This window comes from Bombus affinis, unplaced genomic scaffold, assembly GCF_024516045.1.
Source record: "Bombus affinis isolate iyBomAffi1 unplaced genomic scaffold, iyBomAffi1.2 ctg00000861.1, whole genome shotgun sequence".
Taxonomy (NCBI): Eukaryota; Metazoa; Arthropoda; class Insecta; order Hymenoptera; family Apidae; genus Bombus; species Bombus affinis.
In genome coordinates, this window is record NW_026109404.1 from 7,863 (window position 1) to 32,902 (window position 25,040).

The following is a 25,040-nucleotide window of genomic DNA, read 5'->3' on the forward strand; positions in this document are numbered from 1 at the left end:
GACGTGTTATAAATGGTTTTCGCCACTCAGCCGTATTTGAATTTGTGAACACGATCGAACAAATGACGCGACAATTATTAATTGCCGTCTCTGCCTTAGTAACGATTCGCGTTGGAACGAGGTCGAATCGTTCCGATTCCACGCGCGATTAACAAATAATTACAGTGGACATCAATTACTTGGATGACCTTCGTCATTTCAGCTTAAAACGATTAATTTGATCAAACCAACCAATTATTTCAATTAATACAATCTGCACTTTAAATTCGCACGTCTTGTGTATACACACCGGGCCAGAGAAAAGTTTTCATTCGTTCGAGTAGAACCTTCGTAGTCCTTGAGGACGCGTGTCGCTTCTCGTGCACCTAAAGTTTCGCTCAAATTAACCGATTTATTTGAATTCGAGCGAGTGAAAACCTCTTTGTCACCGTGAGTTTGTTACTTAATTGATACTCTTAGATGCCCTTTGCTTTCAATCTCTTACATCCATTCTTAATTAGTCAAGTCGTTTGACTTTTGACAAGTATTTTGAAACCATTTTACTAACACGAACCTACTTTTTTACTTGAGATTATCCGCTATTTTTATTCAAATGTATATGTACGTATATACACTTTTGAATTTTAAACGAACCTTCTATTATACCTATATCCTTTAAGTGCCGTTTTAAGTTTCAAGAGACTTTAACTCGGATAGCTCGACTTGGAGTTCTAACGTATACTGTAAAGCACACTTGCGAAGTAAAACAGCAAACACGATATAAAAACTTTTTGCCCATGTAAGAAATCGAATAACCTATTTCAACGGTGCTTTAATCTCATCGATGAAGCATCGATGCAACGAAGGAGCATCGTGATAGCCGCAATGCGGATCCGTTGAACAAAAATTTCCTGGTACGGTCGTTTTCGTAATGTTATTAACCGTTTTAGTGTCGGATGTTTCAAGACTCCGTATCGGTTTGTGCTGTGCAGCGCGATAGCGCTTCGTTTATTTATTTGCGAGTAGTACCGATCGACGCGATCGCGCTGCCCTTTTTCATCCTGTTTTTTTCATCGAAATATACCGTTCGACGTGCTCGCGCTTCATTTCATCGGTTATACTGGAAGCGTTACAACAAACACTCAAAAGTTTGCGAAATATTTATGCTCTGCGTTTCGTTTGTGTGATAACATTCTATAATGCAGGATTTGGTTTTCCGATTCAAGAGGTAATTTTTTATATTGGTTTTTTTTTTTATTTGGTTTATGATTATTTGAAAAACGAGTAATTACGAGAGGAAACTCTGATATGACTCGCGACGAGCACGCTTGAGCGCGTTGCGAATTAATGATCGTGACCATACATCGTGGCACAATTTACCACGGTACGCGAATAGAGTGATCACGCTGCGTGGCGTTAAAACGGTTAGCGTAACTGCGCGTACGATTGTCGAGTGACAAAGATATTGACGCTGGTAATCGTTTTCAGTGCATTTAGGAGGAAACTGTACTGATTTCGAAGGACGATCTGTCTTACATGGACAGATGTATGTGCCGGGACCTTGGATTTGCATACACTGCATATGTTACAATTCGAAGTCAACATCTTGCGGGCGTCTCCGCTGTTCAATTCCTGCGGTAAGTATATGCTCATTCTAAGAGCAACCAGCTTAACACAACCATGAGAAACTAAAGTACACCGTTAACGCTTGCATGCTGGTCGTTAAAACACATGCTGCGCGAATAGGGTACACAGCGATTCATTTAACTCGCCTTGAATTAGTTTTAGAAAGACAAACATGGACAGGGATAATTTTTGTCACGAGTCGTTTAATTTATTCGTTCATTAGAACGAATTAATTTACACCTGCTGAGATCGCGATTGATGCGACAAATTCGAAATCTTGTTCCATATAAATATTTTTAAACAAGCACGTCGTAAGCTTTGTATATTTTTTAATCGCAACGAAACTGTTCAGAGAAATGCTGAAATTATTAATTATAAAAGGAGATTTCTACGCATCGTTGTAAAAGTGTCAGGGAAAATATTCGTGAAACAGTTACGTTGTTACAAGTTCTACAAGAAGAAATATCGAAAATCACGTTCCACTTATTCAGTTGCACGTGTAAAAGGTATCTTGCGTTCGCGCAAAAAATCTCTGAAGGATACATGCTTTATAATAATTGGAGTGTCGAAGTTGTTACACGGATCGGCGTACACGTACCTTTTAATGAAACTAGGTTACTCATTCGTTATTCGTTCCTAATTTTCAGCTTCACGATTTTTACGCAATAAAATTTTATACACCTGTTCGGTTTATAAATGATTCAATTCAAATTTAACAGAATTAAAGTTGAAATAATCATTTGTACTTCATTAAAAGGTTCTTTCAGCATCTCGTTTCAATATTTTTATTGGTAATATTTTGTTGATCGTTATATTTAAATGGAGTTTTTCAAAGGAGAGACATTTTAAGGTAGGAAATGGACATACATTTATAATAAGAATTCAGAAGAAAGAATATTTCATACAGAAAGAAATATTCCGTATGTATAAATAACTACGCTATGAATTTTATATGTATCGGATATTCCTTCTGGTTAATGTATCTGATGTTTTTTCACGCGAGATAGCGTATATTTGCATCTATATGTCTCTTCGTTTCTCAGTAGTAAAACTTAGCATTCATGCGGCTGATAAGTAGTTACGCACTGACAACGAGAAACATAAAATGAGTAAGAAGCATGAGACATTCTATAGGAAAAATAAACTTGTTTTTATCTTTCATTGCATATTCGTCAGAATATTGTTAATAAATATTTAAGTTAAGATTTCAGTTGAAATAAATACATAGGATTAGACATTTATTTATATATATATCTATGAACGCATTTGACATAAAATTTTGATAACGACTAAAATTATATATTCTGATATTAAATTAATTTAGTGAGAATAAAAAACTAATTTTTTTAAACAAGATTTTGTATAAAGTTATATTTATTAGGAAAAGTTCGTTCATCCCTTTATAATATGATAGGATTAGACTCATAGCTGTGTAAATCATTTCATGGAATAGTATATGTGTGCGTGTGTGTTCTAAGTTTTTACTATAAAAATGCTAAATGTACTAGGAGACGTTTTTAAAAATTCATACATTTTTCTTCATCAAACATATCAATCGTTATATTGAAAAGTTAATTATCTATTATTTGTTTCGAGCTGCACATTGATTGAGACATTCCTGTTGGTTATAATTGCGAATTTAACGCAACGAAGTTGTTTGAATCCCTTGCGAGCATGTAAATATATCGTCGAATTAATAGGTCAATTACTTGAGGTTGGAATTGAAAGAAAGAGAAAGGTGGAGGAGAAGTCTTGCGTTTGAATGCGGGACACTTTTAAAGCCCACAGTTCGCTGAAATTGCCAGAGAATTCAATTAAATGGCAAATTAAACCATTGAACTGAATCTGTTTCCAATCGCGAGCTTAGAAGTTCTATCCTTTGAATTTTTATATCAGTCAACTTTCTTTTTGTACGTACGGTAACGAATACAATTCATGAATTAATGAAGTATGTAATTGGATGAAAGTTCTTCTTCCTGGATTCAGTTTAGACTAAGAAAAATTATATAATAACGAAATTATCAACTTAAAATTGATAGAGTGTATAGTTTTTTTTCTTTTTTTTTTTTTTTGCGTGAGGAGGGGAAAATGCTGTTACGCATACCCAGTGATCCGCATCACTGGGTTATGTGGGACTCGGGCGGATGTTGTTGCCATACCCACTAAAAACCCCTCCTCCTTTTTCCTTTGCTTTGAGGACAGACAACCCCGGTAAAACCTGTCGGCAGTCATCAGGGTTGTCCTTTCATGCCCCGTTGTATCTTCTTCGTCGGGCAGCTATTCTGTATATTCAGTATTGCTCTCGTCATCTTCTCAGCTAGTTCAGAATACTGGGCTGATCTCCTTCTGTGGTTCTTTGTTGTCTTGTATCTCTGCCTTCACTGCTCCGCGTAGTTGTTGTTGCTCTCGTTCTCCTCCTTGCCTCCTTCAAGGCCTTCGCTGTCACCCTCCTGTGAGACATGACGGTCTTGCGAAATTGCCTGAATTTATCCCAGCTCTCGTTCTTGGCGGTCACCGTGGCGATCAGATTGTCCACGTCTATCTTCTCGCCAAGAGCGTTCTCCAGCTCAATCCTTCTGTCCGTTCACCTCGGGCACGTGAAGAGGGCGTGCTCTGCATCGTCGTTAGGGTCTCCACAGTCGAGACAGTTGCTGTCGCTGCTCTTGCCAATCCTCTTTCTATAGACACCGAAACTCCTGTAGAGGTGGCCGTGTGTGCGTTATATATTTATTGGACGTGCGTGATAGCTGTGGTAGTTGGGCCTGGTCCGCTGTAATTGTCACTGGGGGCTGTAGATGTCGCTGCCGTCGTCCGACACTAGTTAGTGTCGAGTGCCGCCACACTCCCATGCCCGGTTAACAGCTGCATGCTGTGATGATCGATGTCCATCTTCTTTTTGGTAAATAGCAGCGCACTCGGTATTAATTTCCTTGCGCCTCCAGTTCCCCCTTCAGCTCGTTGCCGTCATCCGCGCCGATCTTGGTCTTATGGATCCTGTTCCACTCGTAAGTCTCTCCGAGCATCTTTATCTTTATGTAGATCGGGAGATTTCCGGTCAACACGCAAAGTGCCGCGTGGGAGACGGTACGATATGCCGTCGTTGTTATGCACAGGGCCGTTCGTTGTGCCCGTTTCAGCTTCTTCCTGTTCTTATCGGTATTCGCTAAGCTAATTCTTCTTTCTGAACCCATACTGCCTCCGATGGAACGGGTCCGTTCCGATGCATCTCTCGATGATCTTCTTAAAGCATTTTTCCCAGATCTTGCTCATGGCTGGGAGTATGCTTATCGGCCGGTACGCGTTAGGGAGACTGGGATCCTTTCCCGGCTTCCTTAGCAGTATTACTCTGGCCGTCTTCCAGCAGTCTGGTTCCAGCTTGCTTCCAGCTCCTGCTTCCAGCAGTCCAGGAGTCTTCCATCGACTCCTGCAGCCTTCTTGGTGTTCATTCTTACGGCGGCATCGACGACATCGCCTTCGCCGATGACGACGCTGAAGCTGATGTCTCCTTCTTCTTCGGTCTCTGCCTCTTCGCGGCCCTCGTAATGGGAGGGTCCGTGTCCCATGGTGAATAGCCTCTGTAGGACTGCTTCCACCATGTCGATCGGCATGTCGTTGGTTGGTTTCTTGCTTTTGCATCTCTTCATGACTGTGCGATAGGGTTTGCCTTCTTGCTTTCCTGTATGGATGGAAACGCGTTCGAAAAGTAGAACGGAGTAATTAGCGATGCACGATCCCAGGCTGGTGAATATTTTTCCATCGGGAAAAGTCAGGTCGAGCGATACAAGATTTATATGCTCGTTATTTCAACGTCTGTTACGCGATAGAAAATGAACATAAATGAATAATAAATGTATTACAGCCATAAAGATTGCTTGATGTACGCCACCGTTTTTCCCCTATTTCTCCGATACAATTTTCCTTTTTTTTTCTTTGCCAAACACTTTACTAATCGGTACGTATTCGAATTATCCTCAATTATTCTCGGTTGTTTCCGTTTCCTTTGGATTTACATAAGTACTCGTTTGATGTACGTGCAGAGTGAGATAATAACTATTAACAGCTATAAAATAAGAAGCGAAAATACGTTGAAACTCGACTTCTAGATTCGCGAGACTTTGCAGAGCTTCGAAACTCTCGTGTTTCAAACCTAATAAAAAGTTGTAGAGGGAGAATTACATTGCGAGATCTGTTAAGGAAAATCGTATCGTTGTAATAGGATTATTTCAGCGAGGGAAATTCCGTGTTGCGTGTAACGCGTTGCAAAGCCATGAGCTTTCTTTCGGGTTAATATACATAATCGCCTTATCGAACTTTCCATCTAAATCGTTGCGCTCACACGTGAATTTTGCATTTCAATCTTCTTACTTGCAGTCCAGTCCAGTTTAGTGTGACTAAGCTAAATGTTTCAGCCCTTCCAGGTAGAATATGTTTTATAGAGAGACGTACAACTCTATGAAGGGGAGATCAATAAATTGGGTTATCTTTAAATCACTGACAATTATTTCATCGACACGATTTCACCGACAGCGAATCCACCGGCAATGTCTATCAAAGTTTATGTACCGATACACCGAGTGAAATCACCCACAATCATTTCACCAATATTCTCCTTTGTCGATAATTATCATGTTTGCCACTACATGTTATCGTTGATTATATGTCTTTATTTACACATTCGTTTACGCGCATAACGAGATAAACGAAGAAACGAAAATGATATGTTGTCATGATGTATTGTTAAATTACTAATTAACACGAGTTATATATCTACCTACATGAAAGCTTCTAAATATCAATTATAATTCATGAAAGCACACAAGCTATTTTGCTATACACAAATGGAATTATAAGGAAATGTTACGTGCTAATGATTTAACGAAATTTATTCTTCTGTACATTTGACATTTCTGTATTATTACTTGTGTACTTTCTGCTCTTGTTTACGTCATCGGAAGTAAAATTACGTTAAGCGAATCAGCTAATCGATTTGAGCGATTCAATGGCTCGGTCTTCTCTTATGCGACTACCAAGTAGAAGATAAGTTCTTGGTTATATAACATTTTATAACATCCAAATTAACTTTTTTTTTCTTTTTCGTTTTCTTTTTCTTTCTCTTTTTCTTTTTTTTCCTTTTTCTTTTTCTTTTTCTTCCTTTCTCTTTTTCTTTTTTTTTCCTTTTTCTTTTTCTTTTTTTCTTTACGTGGGGGAAATCCGCTCGGACACGAAACCACTTCTTAAGTGGCGTGGTAGTGAACATCGAAATTAACTGGGGCACTAATTAGCTGAATTACATTGGTAATTTTCTATAATTTATTACTCGAATATGGTAATTTTTTCTTAAAAAGTTTGCTTTTTCTACAATTATTTTACTACAAAACCCATCAAAAACATGATGTATGTATATATACCCTCAAATATTATCGGTTTATTCTCAAGCTATAGTTCAATTTCGGAAATTGCCAATTAAAATCATAGAAAAAAAAAAAAAAAACACAGAAAGTTCGTTAAAATATGCGATTTTCCAATCAAGATATAGAATTTATTCGAGTAATATAGATTACAGTAGCGATGGTGACGGCAACGATGAATGGACTGATTCTTCGTGCGAAAATAAATTGGAAGCGCAGAACGATGCATTGTTTCAGGGAATATCGATTTTCAAGCATGGTTTTAAAGTACGTGTGCGCGTGACTAGGTTTGTTAATTAATGCCGCTCCCAGGTTTTCAATATATAAATGTGACACCTACATATCTTTAAGCTTAAAACAATTGGACTAACAATTTCATTAAATTTAAATGAATATTTATCTTTTTAAACGCAACAATATTTTTAATGACAACTTCACGTGTAAATCAAGTGCATACATATTCGATCGTTCTTGAAAACCTGATTCTCTGCGAAGAGAAAAAATCCTTGAATAAAGATTTGATCTACGTTTTATATGCTACGTTTTACATCCACCTCTTTTCAGATATACCTCTCTATTTAAAATCATAGATCGTCACACTCTATAGGTATTTCCTTGAAAAGGTTAAAGTCGTTCTGTATAAAAGCTAATTCAAAGGGGAAGGAAATTCTGCGAAAAATTCTTTCAGATTTCCCTATGTTTGAGCTCGAATCAAAGCAATCCTGTATAATAGGATAGGATGATAGGATGATTCTGTATTATTCCTTGTGTACTTTCTGTTCCTGTTATTTACAATAGGATGATTATGCGTTTAACTTCTCATAGAATCTCTCTGATTCCGTATGATATCGTCAGTGTTTTTGAAATATGTTATTGATGTCGTAACGTCAACCGTTTCCAGTGCAAATTCAATTTCGAATCGCAATTTCCATGTTTGCGTGGCAAAAGCGTAAAATCGATAACGCACGCAAACATGTCTTCTTTGCTAATGGCGTACTATAAATATAAATATTTGAATAAATATTGCGAATTTCATATTGCTAAAAGATTTATACTATTTGTTCGTAAATAATCGTCGGATCTATATTTAAGTGGAAACTGCTGCATTAGATCTCTTTTCTTACTTAAAATTATTTGGATTGGTAACTTGGATGTAACATGTAATTTATTCTTCTTTTATAAATAGTGTACAGAAGATACCAATTCAGAGAAATGGAAGGAAAGTCTAAAAGCAAAGAAAATCTACAGGAAGATAAAACGTTCGAGCCTTGCCAGGCTATATAAGATGCTAAGTAATCTTCCTAGTCCTGCAGTTCTTTCTATTTCGATCAATAATTATTGGTATATGTTAGGAATGCAATTAGAATTTTTGTCCTCAAGCAAAGTATAATTTCAATTTTGTATGTAAACCAAAATATTAAATATCAAATAACCATCAAATAAAATTATATTGTATGGACTACTGTTTCTTTAAATATTTGAATATTTGGTAAATATTGTTTATTTAAATATTTTAAATTGCATGGAAAAAAAATGATGCAAATAAATCATAGGGCATTTTAACTAAAGAGACCAATATCTATTTAACTGTGATTAAATCGTCACCGTTTAACGCTCTATCTCTTTTATTAACTGTGCCTTGTTAAACTACAGAAGATTACAGAGGATGCGTTTTTTTGATAAACAAACGTTCTGACAAATACGGCAGCAAAATCAGATATATAGATTCTTACAACAGCAGTTATATTCTATGAATTCCGTTTTTCAGAAGCTTTATTTGTGAAACGACAATTCGCCAGAGTACGGATTCACTGTAGTTATAGCTGTAGGATCTCTATCTAGTTGACAGATCTGCTTTACGTAAAGAATTCCTGTCTCTTGTTCTACCTTATCGCGATTCTTTCCTCACCTTATACGCTTTGTCGAGGAAAGTAATATCGCTACATATCTCGGCTCCGGTTACAATAATTAGTTTCCGCCTAAACTGTTAGAACCACGTAGCACGCACTCTACTCTCGTTTTTTAAACATTCAGGCCATCTGATCGCATGCGACGAGTTTTATGTTAATCCCGACCAATTACAATATCTTTCTCTCGTTTACAAGGGACGACGAGACTGGCAGTTGCGTGCTTTCCAAAGCAAAAGCCGCGATATCTGCATGATAACCTAACGTCAACCGATTTTGTTGTACTATTCTTAAGTGGACTTCGTTTGTACCACTTTCGTAACAAAAATAGAATATCTAGAACACAGCATTCCGTTATGCGATATTGTCAATTTCTAACATCTGAAACATCAGAGATAATTTTTTCCCTACAGTTGTAAATTTGTGTGAAAAATTACGAACGTAAAGGTGTTTGGCGCATGTACAGTTCCCCCCTCCCCCTCCCCCCTCCAACCTTCATTTGCGTAGACATGCTAGAAAGATCCACTTTTCGACGGTGAAACCGTTAGTATTAGTATTAGTGTTATAATATATTTGACTAATGGTTCTCAAATACTAGTTTTGCTAAAGCAATGGTGGAATTGGAGCAATTCCTTCTTCTTTCATTCTTTGAATAACCTGAATTTTCAAATAGTCTAGTGACGATTGATCCGTACAATTAATCGATTTCTTTTTATTACAGAAGTGCAAGAAGTTCCGGTATGAACGCAGATGTTGCAACATCGAATGCCTAAACCCCACAGAAGATCCGATCGAATTTAATGTCACTACCGTCGATGACTCACCCAGAAATGGTTCACTTCAGAACCATAGTCCCATATCTGGAAGCGTCAATCACTATGTGTCACATAGTCATATGTGGACGCTGAGCTTATTGATGGTAATTGTAATATTTTAATTTTTTTTATTCTATATTTTGAAATACTTTGAAATTACTTACTTGCGAATTACTTTGAAAAGTAATTCGCAACGTAATATAAAATAATACTACTGATTTGTGTCTCTTTCAGAATTTTTTCTTAATCTCTTGTTTTTTTCCAGTGCAATCCCTTTTATCGGAAGTTACTTGATTGCTTTATTTCCTATTAGGTGGTGACCTGCTGCTTTCTTGGGGTTTAGGCGACTGATTGCTTCTATGATCTCTGCACAAGTGAAGGGTTCAATAGGAGGGGACATTTATGTTACTATCACGGGGGAATGATCAGAGGAGAGATCAGCCGAGGAATCCAGCTATGAATCTATTGCCCAGGGTGTCCAGGAAGTTGTCAAAGTTGTTAATTGTTATCTGTGTTAGCGTAGTGAATAAACACATTGATGTTCGGTGTTTCAATTATCAGAATTATAATCGATGTTAAATGTATAGAGTGTGAAAAAATTATTTGTTATAGCTGTGGAAGATGGAGATCTGTTAGAGAAAATGGATCATGAAATTGATCTTGAGTATAATTTTCAGACAAAATTTTTTATTGCATCATAAAGTACTCATCACGAGAAACGAAAGTTTCAGAAAACCCATTTTTTTTTTCTTTTTTTTTTTTTTGGTTCTATGTATCCAAGGTCGAGAATAAACTATGTGCACGTTTCTTGTATTCGTTTCTTGTATTTTTATGAGGAATTCAGTCTTTTTACGCCACAAGAGTCTCAACGTTTTCGTTTTCACGCCTACGTTACGCTCGTTAAACACGTTCCAACAAGACCATGAATAAGGGTAACAGCTTTAATGTTTTCACATGTGTTAATTTATTATTTTAGACCTTAAATATTTTATTTATAAAATCTTTATTTAAACAAGTTACCATTGTCGCACAATAAACAATAAATCAATGAATGAAATCAGTTTAAATTTAAAATATCATTTCATAATTTCTCGTCACTTGTATCTAAAAACAACAAAAAAACGGTGTACCCACATCGTGCGTAGACGGGAAATTAAAACAGTGGAGCTTAATTGAAACACTGATCATATTCCGCGATTGTAAAACAATAATAGAAAATCGTGTTTCTTTCGAAGGGTATGAAATTGTCAGGAGATTATGCCATAAATGAAATTGGAAACTGGCTGGTCAAAGGTATTAAACTCAATTAAACTGAACTGTGTTATATTGTACAAAGGCTAGAGAACTGCTACCAAATATCTGCTAGTTTAAAGGTGTCCCTTATAAATTATAATTATATTTCAAATTCAATCTCCTAATAATAAGTAAATTAATATTTTACCTAAAATCTGTGATATAGATAACAAAAATAAATTCTTTACATTATTCGTTAGTTTGCAATATAATTAGAATATTCTTTATTTTTATTTTCTGGTGTCTTTGTTATTCTTAAAAGATAAACTGCTTATTTACAAATTTAACACTGCATATGCTATTAATAAATCATTTTATATTTAATTTTGCAACCTTCAGTCATTGTTAAAACTTGTTGACAATACTGTCGGTTAATAGAAATTTCTAAAATCCCCTTGTTTCTATTCGATTAAAGGGTATATTGCAGAAACTATGTTAGCTACAGTGTTAGCTACAAATCACCTGTGTCACTCCGTTAAACTTATACACAATAGTATTGTTTCTTGTTTTCATTTAAAATAAAATATGTTATTGTAGGAATGAAGCAGAATGTTCAAATAATTGAAACAACTTTTTGTCCTATAACTAGTGCCTTTCATTTTAAAAATTAAAAAATTTTTAATCAACGATATTTGGAAGTTTCGATCTAAAATGACCAGGAATTGAAACAGAAAATATTTTGATGCCAATAAATACATATTCTTCACACATAAAACAAATATGAAAACAAAAATCGATGTATATGAATGAATTTTGAAATGGGGAGGAATTATATGATTATACCCATTCTCTGTTGCGTTTAATTGTTTCAATTGATGTCTCATGAGAATTTTCATCGAATTTTTTAGAGATCCTGGCTGTAAGGTCTTTTTAAAATTATAAGAACAGATTCAAACTATAACATTTGAAAACTTGTGCTTACAAAACTTACTTGTTTCTCATAATTATTTAAATGAATCTATTCGGCATTTTGAGTGACCGTCCCTTTATGGCTCGGACGGCACCTCTCCTTCCTTTGGGAAATTCCGAATTATCTGTCCTCCCCGAGCTGCAAACCTGATGACTTAGACAGTAGGGAAAAACATCAGGGAAAACCTCTGGCTAGAAAAGTACGATAGACGAACAAAATTTAACGGCTGATGGGGAGTATCAACAACATACAAGGACAATCATCAACAAAGTGTCGTACCGTGCGGGTGAAATACTGGAGTTTCAATAAGATCTTATAACCATCGAGTTCAGAACATCAAACTTTGTTTGCATAAAGCAAGTGTAAACAAAGTGTCAAATTACACTAACACTCGATCTATTAAATCCGTTCCACCTTGAGCGTTAATTCATTCGAGGTTCGTGGTATCGATCGATCGGTCGGACGTGCCCGCTGGCTCTTTAGTTGATGATTTGTAACAGAATCCTTGCATTAACACAGATTCTCAGAACACACAACTTCACCCAGCAGATATCGATTACAGTCAGTTGTCACTAACAATGCTTTTATCAACAATTTCTTTACCTGTTGATCCTCTGGAAGTTTTAACTATATTATATTCTCTAGGAACAGTAAGATTTTAATGATATAACTTTACTAATGAGATCTTAATGTCATAAACGGTATCGAAACTTCTTAATTAATGTCGTTATCGAAGAAGAGACTCGTAATCTTCTCAAACGAAGAGCACTTGATGTTTACAAGTAGAACTCGATATCTTAGTTTCTTAAAATGTGTTTCTGTGTTTACTTTCTAAATGTAAACTTTATTCAAAACGAGCCGTTCATTCGTTACAGGCCGTTAATAAAATTGCACTTTGCACAAAGGAATTGCCGTTAATAATTTAAGATTCTCTGCTCGTCGTACAGGGTATATATCGTAATTATTCACGACGATCGTAACGTTTAAGTCCAATTCGAGCTTAAAATCCCACGTGAGCTATACTACCACAATAGCCTGAATTTCTATTTGTTCGTTTACTGCCTGTTCGTACTCGGAGCATCCGTTGTAAATTACAGCAAAATCTTCTAATGTGTTCCAGAATATGTCTTCATGGAATTTTAATAATTTATTAAATCTATAGATAACAAATGTAAAACTTACTAATTTATAATTAATATAAAATAAGAGAGCACGAAACTTCCTATTTTATGGACATATTAAATATTTGTAAAAAATTCTGTATCATTAGTATCACTTTAATTACTTTAAAGGATATAATCCCATAAAGCCGTGACCCCTGAAAGAATCGATGTTCACGCGTGACAAATTGGCGTCGTATGAAAGTTCCGGTATGAACGTTACTAGAGCTGATACCAGCTAGGGGCACAGGTATATGTTCTGGGTTCATTATATATTTATAAAGGGCTGCCGACTCAACGAGTGGTCCGGGTAAATTTAAATTGTAAATAGACAGAGATTTCAAGTAAAAGCCTGGATAAGAGCGGATATGGTATGAGAGTCTGTGGTGGAAAGAGGAACAGGCTGCTTTTATTTGTAAAGTTTGAATTTCCTCGATATCGAAGGTGTTTAAGCCGCAAGTGTGTTTCATGTTAATCGTTCGTGTTAATTCATTCGAGACCGAGATTTTATTGTAATACGATTCCTGGGTGTCAGTACGATCTGAATGTTTTGTTAGAATGATACTGTGCTTTTCTCTCTCTGGAATATTCTTTTCATATTTTAATTTTAAGTCGATGACAATCTTAAATTTTATGCCTCATGTTTTTAAAATATAAAATTATATACTATGTTATACTATAATATATTATGTACAGTTATATATATTATGCCTACTGATTGATATGAATTTCTTTCGGTCTCGAATGCGTTAAAACGGAGCGCAAAGAAGTCGAAATTACTTATTGTAATTGGTAAAACATCGTGAAAGGCAGACAGATACAAGAAAGAAGTTAAACTATAAATTATATTTGCGACATTGTTATGTTTTTGCTTTCTTTAAGCCTTTCATCAAGACAGCCGATCTATAAATATTAATCGACCAATTTCTCTAAGCTTGTAACTTCAAATTAATGTTTATATATATAAAGAGTTACGTATTAATCTATCTAAATATTTAAAAAGATGTTTAATGTTATAAATGATGGATATTAAAGATGTTCAAAAGAACGTAGTCTTCGCGTGTTCTTTATCATATCCCTGATCAAAGACATTCCAATATTATTACAATATCCAATTACATATTGATACACAAGATATACAGATTATTATTTATAACATTTTGGTTTTCTTAATTGAGTTATTCATTTAGTACAAATGATAAGTAATTAGTAATAAGTCATAAAAAAAAAAAAAAAAAAAAAAACGGTATTGTAGTAGAAATATTATAAGAAAACATTTTCTGTTTCAGTGTAGAGTTACTCCTTTTTATAGACAGTGTCGTACAAATCCGTACGTCTTTGAGAAAATGTAGGTATCTGAGCCCTTACTTCCTCAACAACTTTCAAATCTGAGAGAAAAGAAAAACATACGAAGTAATAAGTAATGCTTGCTAATAAATTCAACAAATACAGAGGGAGCCGGCAAAATCGATGAACCAACGAGACTAAAAGTTAATTACATCATGGATTTCTCGCTTTTAATGTTAAGCTGGAAATTACCGATATCGGTGACCACCATATTTTCCTGAGTTTCCAAATCATAAAGGATTTTCCCCCAGGGATTTGTCAACTGTGTATGTCCCCATGCGACATAACTTGCTGAAGGAACACGAGCCGGTGATATACAGGCGACGTATAATTGATTGTCATTCGCTCTGGAACGCTGAAGTAATGACCAGTGCAGTGGTCCAGTGGTCATATTGAATGCCGCCGGATATATCAGCATTTGGCAACCTAACACAGAGAAATGGGAAATACGAGACCACTGAATTTTAGTTAACTTTGTAGCTGCACAGTCCATATTCCATAATTTATGAATATGCGAGAACAGTCCTCTTGTCGTGCTTCTAATTCTTTTATTTATTTCATTTTCAGCGAATATACTGGTTTTTTAAATTAAGCTCCTTTTTATACAGAGTTACAGATTATATTGATTATATTTTATATAGAATATATTTAAGAAAGATAGTTACTTTCATGCTAGTTAAGTATTGTTCGATTAAGCTACTGTACCTTTGTTCCGATAAATGCGTGCCATTTCCTCGAATCTGATATCATAGCAAATGCCAATACCTATTTTGCAGCCCTTCACATCAAACATTGTTAGGGAATTACCAGGACTGAGTGAATCACTCTCTCGGAAAGTAATCTTGTTGGGAATGTCGATGTCGAATAGATGTACCTAATAACATAAAAATATAGTTGCTAACTCTATTGCTGTAACTTTTGTAATTTAACATCAATGTTACGAACTTCTAAACTTTAATTGTTTTTTATTTAATAACTGACAGCGTTTTTATCACTTTCTTTTATTAAAAAGTTTTATCATTTAATAATATTTGAGAAGGAATATTTTTTAAGAAAAAATAAGTTTTTTCCTATGTGAAAAATTTATATTACAAAACAAATATATTGTACAAAAATTTATATATTATATTACGACAAAAATGTATGTTTCTCGTATCAAAACGTATTTTATAAACCTATAACATATTTTTTAAATTATAGAATTGGTTATAGTACACGTATGTACATATGCATATTCCTAAATTATTCCTAGATAGAGTCACTTTCTCCACCCCAATATTTTCAATTTCAAAGCCACATGGAGGTATATTATTTACCTTCCGGTGTTTTGCTATCAAAGTTCCATCGGGACCCCAAATAGTACAGGTATTGTACAATTTATCGCCCTCTATTTCAGGTATCGTACCACCAACTACATAAATGCTGTTTTCCTTAGCTGCCTTCGATAAAGCAACGCTCGTTTCACCGTTTCATCAGGAATACTCTCGGCGTATTTTGGAAACTATTCTGCATTGCAATATTTCAATTAATGAAAAATAACTGTCCTTTGTTCCAACCATAAATTAGGTTGAAATGTTTGTCAATTTTTTATTTTTTAAATTATTAAAATAACTAAATTTTATATTTAGATTTACTTAAATATATAATTACTTAGATAATAGTACATATAATAAATTGTTTCTACAGGTTCAAGATGAAAAATGAATATTTAGAAATGTTTAATTACAATCATGCTATTTGGGTCAGTACCAGTGACTTGTTACTTAACGACTTTGCTAGTACTTTTTGAAACATAAAGTTAGATTTTAACTAACTTTAATTTTTAACTATTATAGGTGGAATTATAAATACAAAATAATTGATAATACTAGTTTATAAGTATCTAATTATTAGTATCTTAAAAAATATATTTATACAAAAATCACGATAATCATAAAAATGGGGAAATTCTATATTCTCGAGTCAATTCACAATCTTTATGGAAGTATGAACGTTAAGGTAATTTGTCTACTTTTACTTTTTTCTATATAGTTGTTATACATATAATAAATTATTAGAAAAAGAAACAAATTATTACGTATTCCATATGGTGAATTAAAGCATTCAGGAAGAGCGATAATATCAGCATTATGCTCTTTCGCGCTTGAAATGTAGGAAACTGCCCGCTCTACATTTTTGCTTTTTACTTCATTTACTTGAAGTTGTACCAACGCCAAGCGAAATGCTAAAATGTTGGAAAAGTTAAATACACTCGGTTATATATTTCCCATACTTTTTATTTATAAATACTTTATACATAGTGAATACTTACTCGACATCGTTCGCACTACTTGTTTAACGATGTTCGTAAGTATCATAATGTTCTTTGAGGTTATGTATGGTATTACTCGATATCAACATTACGTAAGCAATACGCGGGGATTTTTAATAATTATTGATAAAGTTTAGGACATTAACTTTGATGTAATTGTAAACATTATTACATATTATAATTAAATGTAATTTTCAGTTAAGGGTAAGAAAAGAAATATACTTTTGTAAAAATACACTTTATTATAAAATCTGTATAAATAAAATTGTACAATTTATCTTGAAAGTAAAATGACCGAATACGTTCCTGGAAAATATTACTGCCTACTAAATGATCGAGATCTTGATCTTTCTCGTCGTCTCGTTTTTTACTTGATCTTTCAGACGAGCAATCGTACTTCTTACGTTTCTTTGACTTCTTCAATCTTTTTAATTTATAAGAATCATTACTATTAGAGTTACTTCTTTCTCTCCGTCTCTTCTTTTCAGAATCACTATCGCTGTCATCATTAGATTCGGAGCGCCTTTTTCGTCTTTCTGATTTTTTATCCCCCACTTTATCATACTTGTTCTTATTGTGCATCGTACTTCCGATTTTCTTTCTTTTATTACTACTTTTGTTCTTCACCGTCTTCGGGGTCAGGGGACATTGATCTTTTTCTATCCATCTTTTGCTTGAGTCCCTTGGATTCCTTGTCCTTATATTCCTCATACTTTTTTGTATCTGAAATTAACCCCATAAAATACTGAAATCTAAAACCTCTACATTTATCATATTTTATATAAAGATAGAAGGGACCTTTAAAAAATTGCATGCAACAACACACTTACAGATACTCTTGAATTAGTTTTTCTACATGTCCGATTATGTCTTTATATGTATATGTCAATTCAAATTTATTTTCTTAAATGTCCCTTAATGAAAAACTAACACTTCATATTAACTTTGAACTTTTGAGTTCTTAGAATATTCTGATTTAGTCACTGGCTGTACCATAAATTCATTTACAGATATTATATTTCCACCAAGAGCTAGTTTTATTATGAGCCTTCCTGCATCATCATCGAATCCTTCTATTTGACCATAATTATTACTTTGTTCTCCAGCTATAATTTTCACAAATGTTCCTTTCTCGATTTTAACTTCTTCCTCTTCTTTTTTGAAATCTGTATTTTTCTTCTGCAATGCTACTTTGTCTGCTCCAAGACCCATACCTTTTGGTCGTAATTCTGGTATGACAGCTGCTACTAATCTGTAATAGTTAGAATAAACGATTGTGAAATAAAAAATGATGTTCTCTGTTTACTTTCCAATAAGTGATGTATTAAATACATATAATTAATTTAATCCAGAGTAAAATTCATACTTTTCATTTCAACCAATTCCCTTTCCTGGTTGCCATCCCATTCCCCTTAACATTGCTACACCAAAAGCATCAATAGGAATTTTTTCATAATCTTCTAACGTAGACTGAAAAATACAAAACGATATTTATAATATGCAAATGTAATACATCTGTGCATTGCACATCAATATGTTGATAACGTACCTGTTCTTTGCCTCTTAATGATTCATCTTCTACTAAAGGTAAAGTTAAATCATTTGTTTTAGTTTCATATTTATTCTTTGACTTAAGTTCCCCAATGATTTCTTTAGTCGCTTGCTCTTCTAAAGTAACAACTTTATTTTCACTATCTTCAACTGGCTCTTTCTTTATTGATATTATTGGCGATGTTTTTCCATTAGATAGCTTTGATTTTGCCTCGTTAACACTAGCGTCTCCTACCTTTTCCTTATCTGCCTTCGGAAGGAAAATGTCTGCATCTATTTTATTAAGAATTCTATCATGCCAGGTTTTTGAACCTAGTAATGGAATAATTAGAGGTTCATCTTTTTTTTCTTCCTCATTGAAATAAAAAAATTGTTTTCAAATATATATATTCCGCTATTGGTGATTTTTATAGGTTAGGTTGAGGTTATATGTTTCTTGATTATAAATTTTACTTTTTGAACTCACCCTATTACTTTAATACCTTTCTCATCAAGGCATTCAATGTAATCAACTTTCTTTTTTTCTTGTGGAATAGCATTTTTTAACACAGGTTTCTTAATAGATTTCGCAAAACCGAAGGAAATCTTCTTTCCTTCTTCTGCCATTTATTTGTTATTTTAACACTGACTTATAGATCAATACACATGTATATACTAGACATAAAGATTGATGTCACTTGAATCTACGTACATGAATCTGATATCTTATTATACTTTATTAATCTACTCAAAATTACTTGCACATTACTAAAATTTCATTCCGACAATGTATCAAGCGTCTGAATAAGTGACATTAAAGTAAACATATATCAAAGAGGAAATAAGAAGAACTGACGCCTATGGTTTTCTATGTTACAGAGCTAGTGCTGCATCATACGGCCAAATGCCGAAGGTGGCTTATGCTAGTATATACCTGCCTATACGTTTCAATGAGAAAATCGATATTATGTGTTCATGTGAAAATTCACATTTCCCTAGGAGCTGTATTTTGATAGATTTAAGCTTCTAATGGAGCATTTTAAACGTATAGAGTATACTATGAAGTAGATAGTAGTGCGGATCATTTTATATTCATAGAAAGTTTGAATGTATAGAAATGTACAAAATGCTCATGATATGCAAAAATATGCAAAATATTCAAAGTAAACCAATCATCAAAAAGTTTAGAAGGTGAAACAAATTTCTTTAATAACACCTAGATTAATTTTTATTTGTTAACAATCCCATATATAACCATAGCTTTCGCCCGGCGCATATACGCGCCCATACATGCGTTAATAAGATAAAAGGAAATAAAAGACAGATTATCGATAAAATACACTAACACATATGTAATACGTGGAGATATTACCACTCAGATTACACATATTATATATTATAAGGGAAGATGTATACCACGTATACATATATGTAGAACGAACATTTCAAACTTGTTTATAACGCGTGCGCACACATACATGCACGCACACGAACAATTTTTCGAACGATAATTATATTAATAATTTATAACCATTTATATTTTTATATTTTTATATTTTTATATTTTTATATTTTTATATGATAAGCATTTATATTTTTTAAAATATGTTCTTATGGCATACATATTTATTCCACGCTTCATATCTATCCACATCCGTAACTGTAGGTGACATTGTTTTTTAACAATTTTGCTATTATTTCATAATTCTTTAATTCATATTTCAAAGTCGTAACAGATGTTTCTTTTTTTTTTTTTTTTCAAGTTTTTCCCATATTGGACTTATTTCGAGCAGCCATGCTTGCTTACAAAGCAATTTTATATCCACGCAAGAATATTTTTCAGTAGATTTTATTATGTGGTTTACAATATCCATATTCTCTAATAACTGGTTGCTAAGGTATAATTTGAACATACCAAGTCGAGTAACTTCATTTGGTAATGATACGTATATTTTCTTTTCAAGGCATCTGCGTAAAGCTGCATCAATGTCCCTAATAATATATTTACAATAAATATTATTGTTCTGTTATATTAATAATAACAAAGGAATATTCCGCACAACACAATAATTAAGATTAAGATAATGAATAATTATGATATTAAGATATTTTCTACTTAGAAAACATTGAAATAGCGTGATATACATAGCAAGGGCAATTAGTTGCAGCCAAAAGAACTACATTAGAATTTTCGTTAGATACTAATCCATCCAATCTAGAAAGAAGTTCTGATCTGAATCTCTTTGCAGGTTCAGACAATGTACAGTTTACTCCTTTATTTGTGCCTATCCAGTCAATCTCGTCGATAAAAATAATTGTAGGCGAAAAATTATAGGCAAGTTCAAATAAAACCTGTTCAGTTTAACAAATGTATTAATGTAACTATTCTATTTATATATGATTATTATTATATATGATATATTCCAGAATCTCTTCTTCATAGACAAAGGAAATCAACTTACACGGATATACTTCTCGGAATCACCTCTCCATTTGCTCACCAATGAGCTGGCCGTTATGTTAAAAAAGGTGCATTGACATTCCAGGGAGAAAATGGGCCTTTAAAAAAGATAAGGTACTTGAGGAGATACACAATGGCCTCCTTAATAGCAGATTTACATTCCTCTAGGCCTACGATGTTGTCCCAATATACATTTAATTTTGTCAGTATGATTTCCTACGACAATACAAAGATGAAATGGCGCATAATCTCCGTATTAATTTCCGTAAGTGTTATGTAATTCGTTATTTAAAGCTTTACTGAAATCAGTATTTACAATACGTATATTAATCGAAAATAACTTACGCATGAAATGTCTTCAATAATCTTCCATAATTCCAGATTGTCTATATAAAGCTTCTGAGCCTATTTTGATATCTTTGATTGCGTGGATTGTTCCATTAAGATGTTAAATAGCTCTCCTCTTCTGATGAAGATTCATCGCTTTCATTGGCGAAAATTGATGTCACTGTCATTGCGAGATTAATATCATCCGTAGCATCACCCCTCATCTTCTGTTGTGCATTCCTCCCTTTCACAGACCCAGATACAGACTCACTTCTCGTTTGTTTGCTAACAGATTTGACACGTTTTACTACTTCTTCAAAGATTGAATGATATTGTAATCGATACGTTGAATACGTTGAGAACGTTGAATAGTGTTAAATAATTTAAATTCTTACACTTTGTTCGCATTTGTCATTTCCCTCGTCTTTATTTCCTTTTCAGTTATTTTCTTGCACAATATAGGATATTTTTGGAATTTCATCTTGTAATAATTTTCATATTCTGTAAGAATAATTTCCAAATCGACGTTGTCGCAGACTCGATATTTCCGAGGTAGACGAGCTTCCCGGATTAATACATCGCTAATGTCTACATATCTAAAAAATATAATTTTTAATTCATTGAACAAATTTTATGCTATGAGTACACACTATACGATAATCATCAATTAACTGTTTTATTTCTAGGTAAGACAGACAAAAAGAATGTACTGTCTATTTATTATTATATAAATCCTCGGCGATAATTTTTTGCCTTCTGCCTTTTAATTTCTAATTTTTAAAGTTTGAATTTAAATATATTTTCATTTATAACTAGTTAATCTACGTTATCGATTGAGTTACTCTATAACTACTGAGTTACCGATGTCGATTTTCAAATTTTGGTTCCTTCCCCTCTTTCCGCACTAATTTCTATTTCGATTGGTCGCCGATATTATTCGAAAAAATTGCAACTAAGAAGATATCTAAATATATACACATAATATAAATATATAAACATAATTTTGTTATCTACTATCTTGATACGTGCAAAGATAAATCTTAATGATATATAATACAGCGTAAATGGTTATAAATAATTAATTATTGACAATAATTATAAGAATTATCGAAAGAAAAAATCATAGATACTATGTGCGAGTGTAAAATATCACAAAAAATGAACAACAATTGTGAAAAACGCAATATGGCAAATCAATGACAAAACACACTCATGACTGTCATGGAAGTTCCAAAGTCTTTTCGCAAATTATGAGATATCTTATTTGTGGTACCTTGCAGCGATAAATCACCGTTCATTGTAATAGTTTTAAATGTGATAATGATATCCTTGTATTGACTATCGTTTTTCGATAGTTACGAGAATTTTCGTTTATTACTTTGAGACAATCCGTCACTTCCTTTCTCTTATAAAGTTTCCCTTCAACTCCGTTGAAAACTGAGCATCAAACAGGAGACGAACGATTTGTTGTCATGGCAATGTTAGTTCACACGTAAGCAGGGTGCGAATATAATGATGGAATAGTCGAATCCTGTCTACTGTATAGTAAGATGGATGCGACATGGAAATAGAAAGAGAAGGCTGTATATAAGCATTTTCTGTCCTTGTTTAATCAGGCATGCACACTAGTGGACACTGACGGCGCTCGTTTACCGTTGTTACACATTTCCGGTACAAGTACGCGGGCATTAGAGAAGGACGGAACGGTCTCTCTCTTTACCCCTATATCGCGTTTTTAGTTCGCTCACGCGCTCTGTACTTATATCTATTACATTTCCACCATAAGCAGCGGCCGTGCAGTGACTTACAAAAGTTTCGAACTCGCGGACGTTTAATCACGTTCCCTACTCCGAAGGGGTAAGTACAAAGTTGCTCGTCTCAGTACTCTTGTTAGAAGTTTTATCATCTTTTTCATTTCGTGGCTACAAGTTTCCCAGGAAATTCTTATCGTTTTACAAGGGCTGTGGGACACAGTGACGTCAGCTATCGATCATATACGCGAATTTGTTGTAAATTAATTAGGAGAATATCTGGAGTTGTTTATCGTTGCCAGCTGTAAAATATTAGAATTTTTCATTCATAATTGTCATATTTTCGACTCTTCCGTTGCCAAGACCATCTTGAAAGATTTTTGGTATGTTCCATCACCCTTGTTAAAAGTGTGCCCATTGGTTAGCTATATTGATTTTAAAAACCAATACGTATATCAAGTTTATTATTTAACAGAAACAAAGAAATTCGTTTTATTAACGAATTTTCGATGTTTCTTCTCAATTTCCTTTAGCATCGAACGAAGAACATTATTTGATCAAACGTTTCATCGTTCAGATTATATTTCGTTTAAAAAGATTGAAATTGATATTGAGATAAAATCAAAAAGTATCCGTTGTTCTCGAACATTCTAGTATTCCTTCGCCGCCCGGGAGAAAGACAGGTATGAAGAAAGAGGATATTTTTTTTTATTAACTTTTTAATATTGATATTTCGACAAATATTGACGTGTGCAGTGAGAAAATCGAGTGAAATTTTCAATAATATCGTTTTAATAATTTGTGAAACGAATTAGTTTGGTTTTTTCCATTTTTATTAGTTTCCGTCAGTGCTGATTGACGCGCCACTCCAGTTTCCATTTCCGTTTCTCGAAATTTCCTACGTCCTTGGTCTTTGGGACTCTTTGCCCAGGTAACTGCATTGCTTCTGGGTACGTCTCACCGTTCGGGTCTCTCGAGCTTTCGGTGTCAGTTGTTACCGTTGAAGGAAGAGAAGCTAGTGACGGATATTATCGGATAAATCGTTTATTCTGGAAAAGTTCGAGTAAGTTCGTTCTGTTTGAATAAATCAAGACATAGATCAATTTTTATCGTATCATCGTGATTCGCCATGTCGTACGTTTGGTTTCGGGATACCATATGTTTTTAATTTGGTACTTTTAATTTGACATTTTACGCCTATAATCGTGACAGGAAGATACTTTCAGTGAATTATAAATATTTTAAATTATAAATTATAAATATTTGTTATAAATTACAATCATACTACGGGGAAAAGTGAAACATATGTTTTCTTGTGGAACGATTCATGTGATAGTAAATTATTCGAAGCATAATAATGCAATTATTTCTGTGTTATTGCTTTATCGAAGCATAATAAAGCATTAAACATCTATACGGTAACATTTACGGACGAATATTGGGGTAATATTATCGCGTCGCTTTAATCTGGCATTTAATGCTTTGATTGCGGTCTTTGAAATGGCATCACAGATGCTGGTATAATATCACACGAAAAAGGAAGGACCACCAAGTGCACCAGTGCGTTGCAGCCATCGGGGGTGGCTTTGACGCCGGTGCCGAGGAGAGGCGCAGAACGTGTTCGATCGACCCGCGAACGCAGCCCGTGCTCGTACTGCGACAGAGTTCGTTTCAGTTAGTCTCAGTCGCTGTTTGCCCGTCGACAGCGTATAGTCGCGCCGGCCAACGATTATTTTTTTCTTTTTTTGTTTCTCGATAATTCTCTCGCAACGTTCTATACGTACACGTTCTATACGTACACCATCAGTTTATCGCGTGATCATTGTTCCCGCTTCCCCTACCTTTTGTCACGTCCTTCAAAGAAGATTTCCCTTCAGTTTTTTGTTGTTTGGGGAAAATTCATCGCTCGGACACATGGATTTATCGACACGACGGTTTATCGAGGCATCAGCGTGATGTACTTTTCAAGTTTCATATTTTCTCTATGATACTTTCTAAGGAGAATTTAGAATTCGAAAGATATCAATTTCCAGGAAATATAGGTCTTTATGAGACCATCGATAGGTTTGAATTTAATTAACTCTCTTATAATTGGTATTTCAATTTTTTAATTCCTTAAATTTAGCTTTCTTTAGACGATATAACGCGGGCATTTTATGATATATCCAATATATTCGTATATATTTTACTTTATACATTCGATAAATTTCCTTGG

The 25,040-nt window shown here is 34.0% G+C and overlaps 2 protein-coding genes and 2 long non-coding RNA genes across 6 annotated transcripts; 2 read left to right on the forward strand and 2 right to left on the reverse strand.

Annotated features, from left to right (window-relative positions):
* Nucleotides 1-670: 670 nt before the first annotated feature.
* LOC126928345 (uncharacterized) lies at nucleotides 671-2,122 on the forward strand. Its single transcript, XR_007716567.1, has 2 exons — nucleotides 671-1,616; nucleotides 1,726-2,122. It is a non-coding gene; the product is annotated as an uncharacterized LOC126928345 (long non-coding RNA).
* An 11,363-nt stretch (nucleotides 2,123-13,485) lies between these two features.
* LOC126928348 (omega-amidase NIT2-like) lies at nucleotides 13,486-16,071 on the reverse strand. Of its 3 annotated transcripts, none has more exons than XM_050744130.1 (4): nucleotides 15,762-16,071; nucleotides 15,151-15,319; nucleotides 14,638-14,871; nucleotides 13,486-14,486 (listed from the first exon to the last, which is right to left on the reverse strand). In XM_050744130.1, exons 2-4 carry the CDS (start codon nucleotides 15,236-15,238, stop codon nucleotides 14,395-14,397), a joined length of 414 nt encoding a protein of 137 aa, XP_050600087.1. In that variant the 5' UTR covers nucleotides 15,239-15,319; nucleotides 15,762-16,071; the 3' UTR covers nucleotides 13,486-14,394. The 3 variants fall into 3 exon arrangements, with proteins under 3 accessions (XP_050600087.1, XP_050600089.1, XP_050600088.1); XM_050744132.1 differs by lacking the exon at nucleotides 15,762-16,071 and adding an exon at nucleotides 15,671-15,693; XM_050744131.1 differs by lacking the exon at nucleotides 15,762-16,071 and adding an exon at nucleotides 15,391-15,541.
* Nucleotides 16,072-16,375: 304 nt separating this feature from the next.
* On the reverse strand, nucleotides 16,376-17,983 carry LOC126928347 (G-patch domain and KOW motifs-containing protein-like). Its single transcript, XM_050744129.1, has 2 exons — nucleotides 17,750-17,983; nucleotides 16,376-17,479 (listed from the first exon to the last, which is right to left on the reverse strand). Exons 1-2 carry the CDS (start codon nucleotides 17,966-17,968, stop codon nucleotides 16,955-16,957), a joined length of 744 nt encoding a protein of 247 aa, XP_050600086.1. The 5' UTR covers nucleotides 17,969-17,983; the 3' UTR covers nucleotides 16,376-16,954.
* A 2,880-nt stretch (nucleotides 17,984-20,863) lies between these two features.
* Nucleotides 20,864-21,471, forward strand: LOC126928346 (uncharacterized). Its single transcript, XR_007716568.1, has 2 exons — nucleotides 20,864-21,012; nucleotides 21,129-21,471. It is a non-coding gene; the product is annotated as an uncharacterized LOC126928346 (long non-coding RNA).
* Nucleotides 21,472-25,040: the final 3,569 nt, after the last annotated feature.

Bases quoted from the DNA above. Each gene is read 5' to 3' on its own strand.
- LOC126928348 (XM_050744130.1), bottom strand. From the start codon at position 15,238: ATGTTTGATGTGAAGGGCTGCAAAATAGGTATTGGCATTTGCTATGAT. The intron at 14,872-15,150 runs GTACAGTAGCTT...TCTCTGTGTTAG, and splicing joins ACGCATTTATCGGAACAAAG to GTTGCCAAATGCTGATATAT. The intron at 14,487-14,637 runs GTAATTTCCAGC...CTTTTCTCTCAG, and splicing joins TATGGTGGTCACCGATATCG to ATTTGAAAGTTGTTGAGGAA.
- LOC126928347 (XM_050744129.1), bottom strand. From the start codon at position 17,968: ATGGGTCTTGGAGCAGACAAAGTAGCATTGCAGAAGAAAAATACAGAT. The intron at 17,480-17,749 runs GTACAGCCAGTG...GGTTAATTTCAG, and splicing joins TATCTGTAAATGAATTTATG to ATACAAAAAAGTATGAGGAA.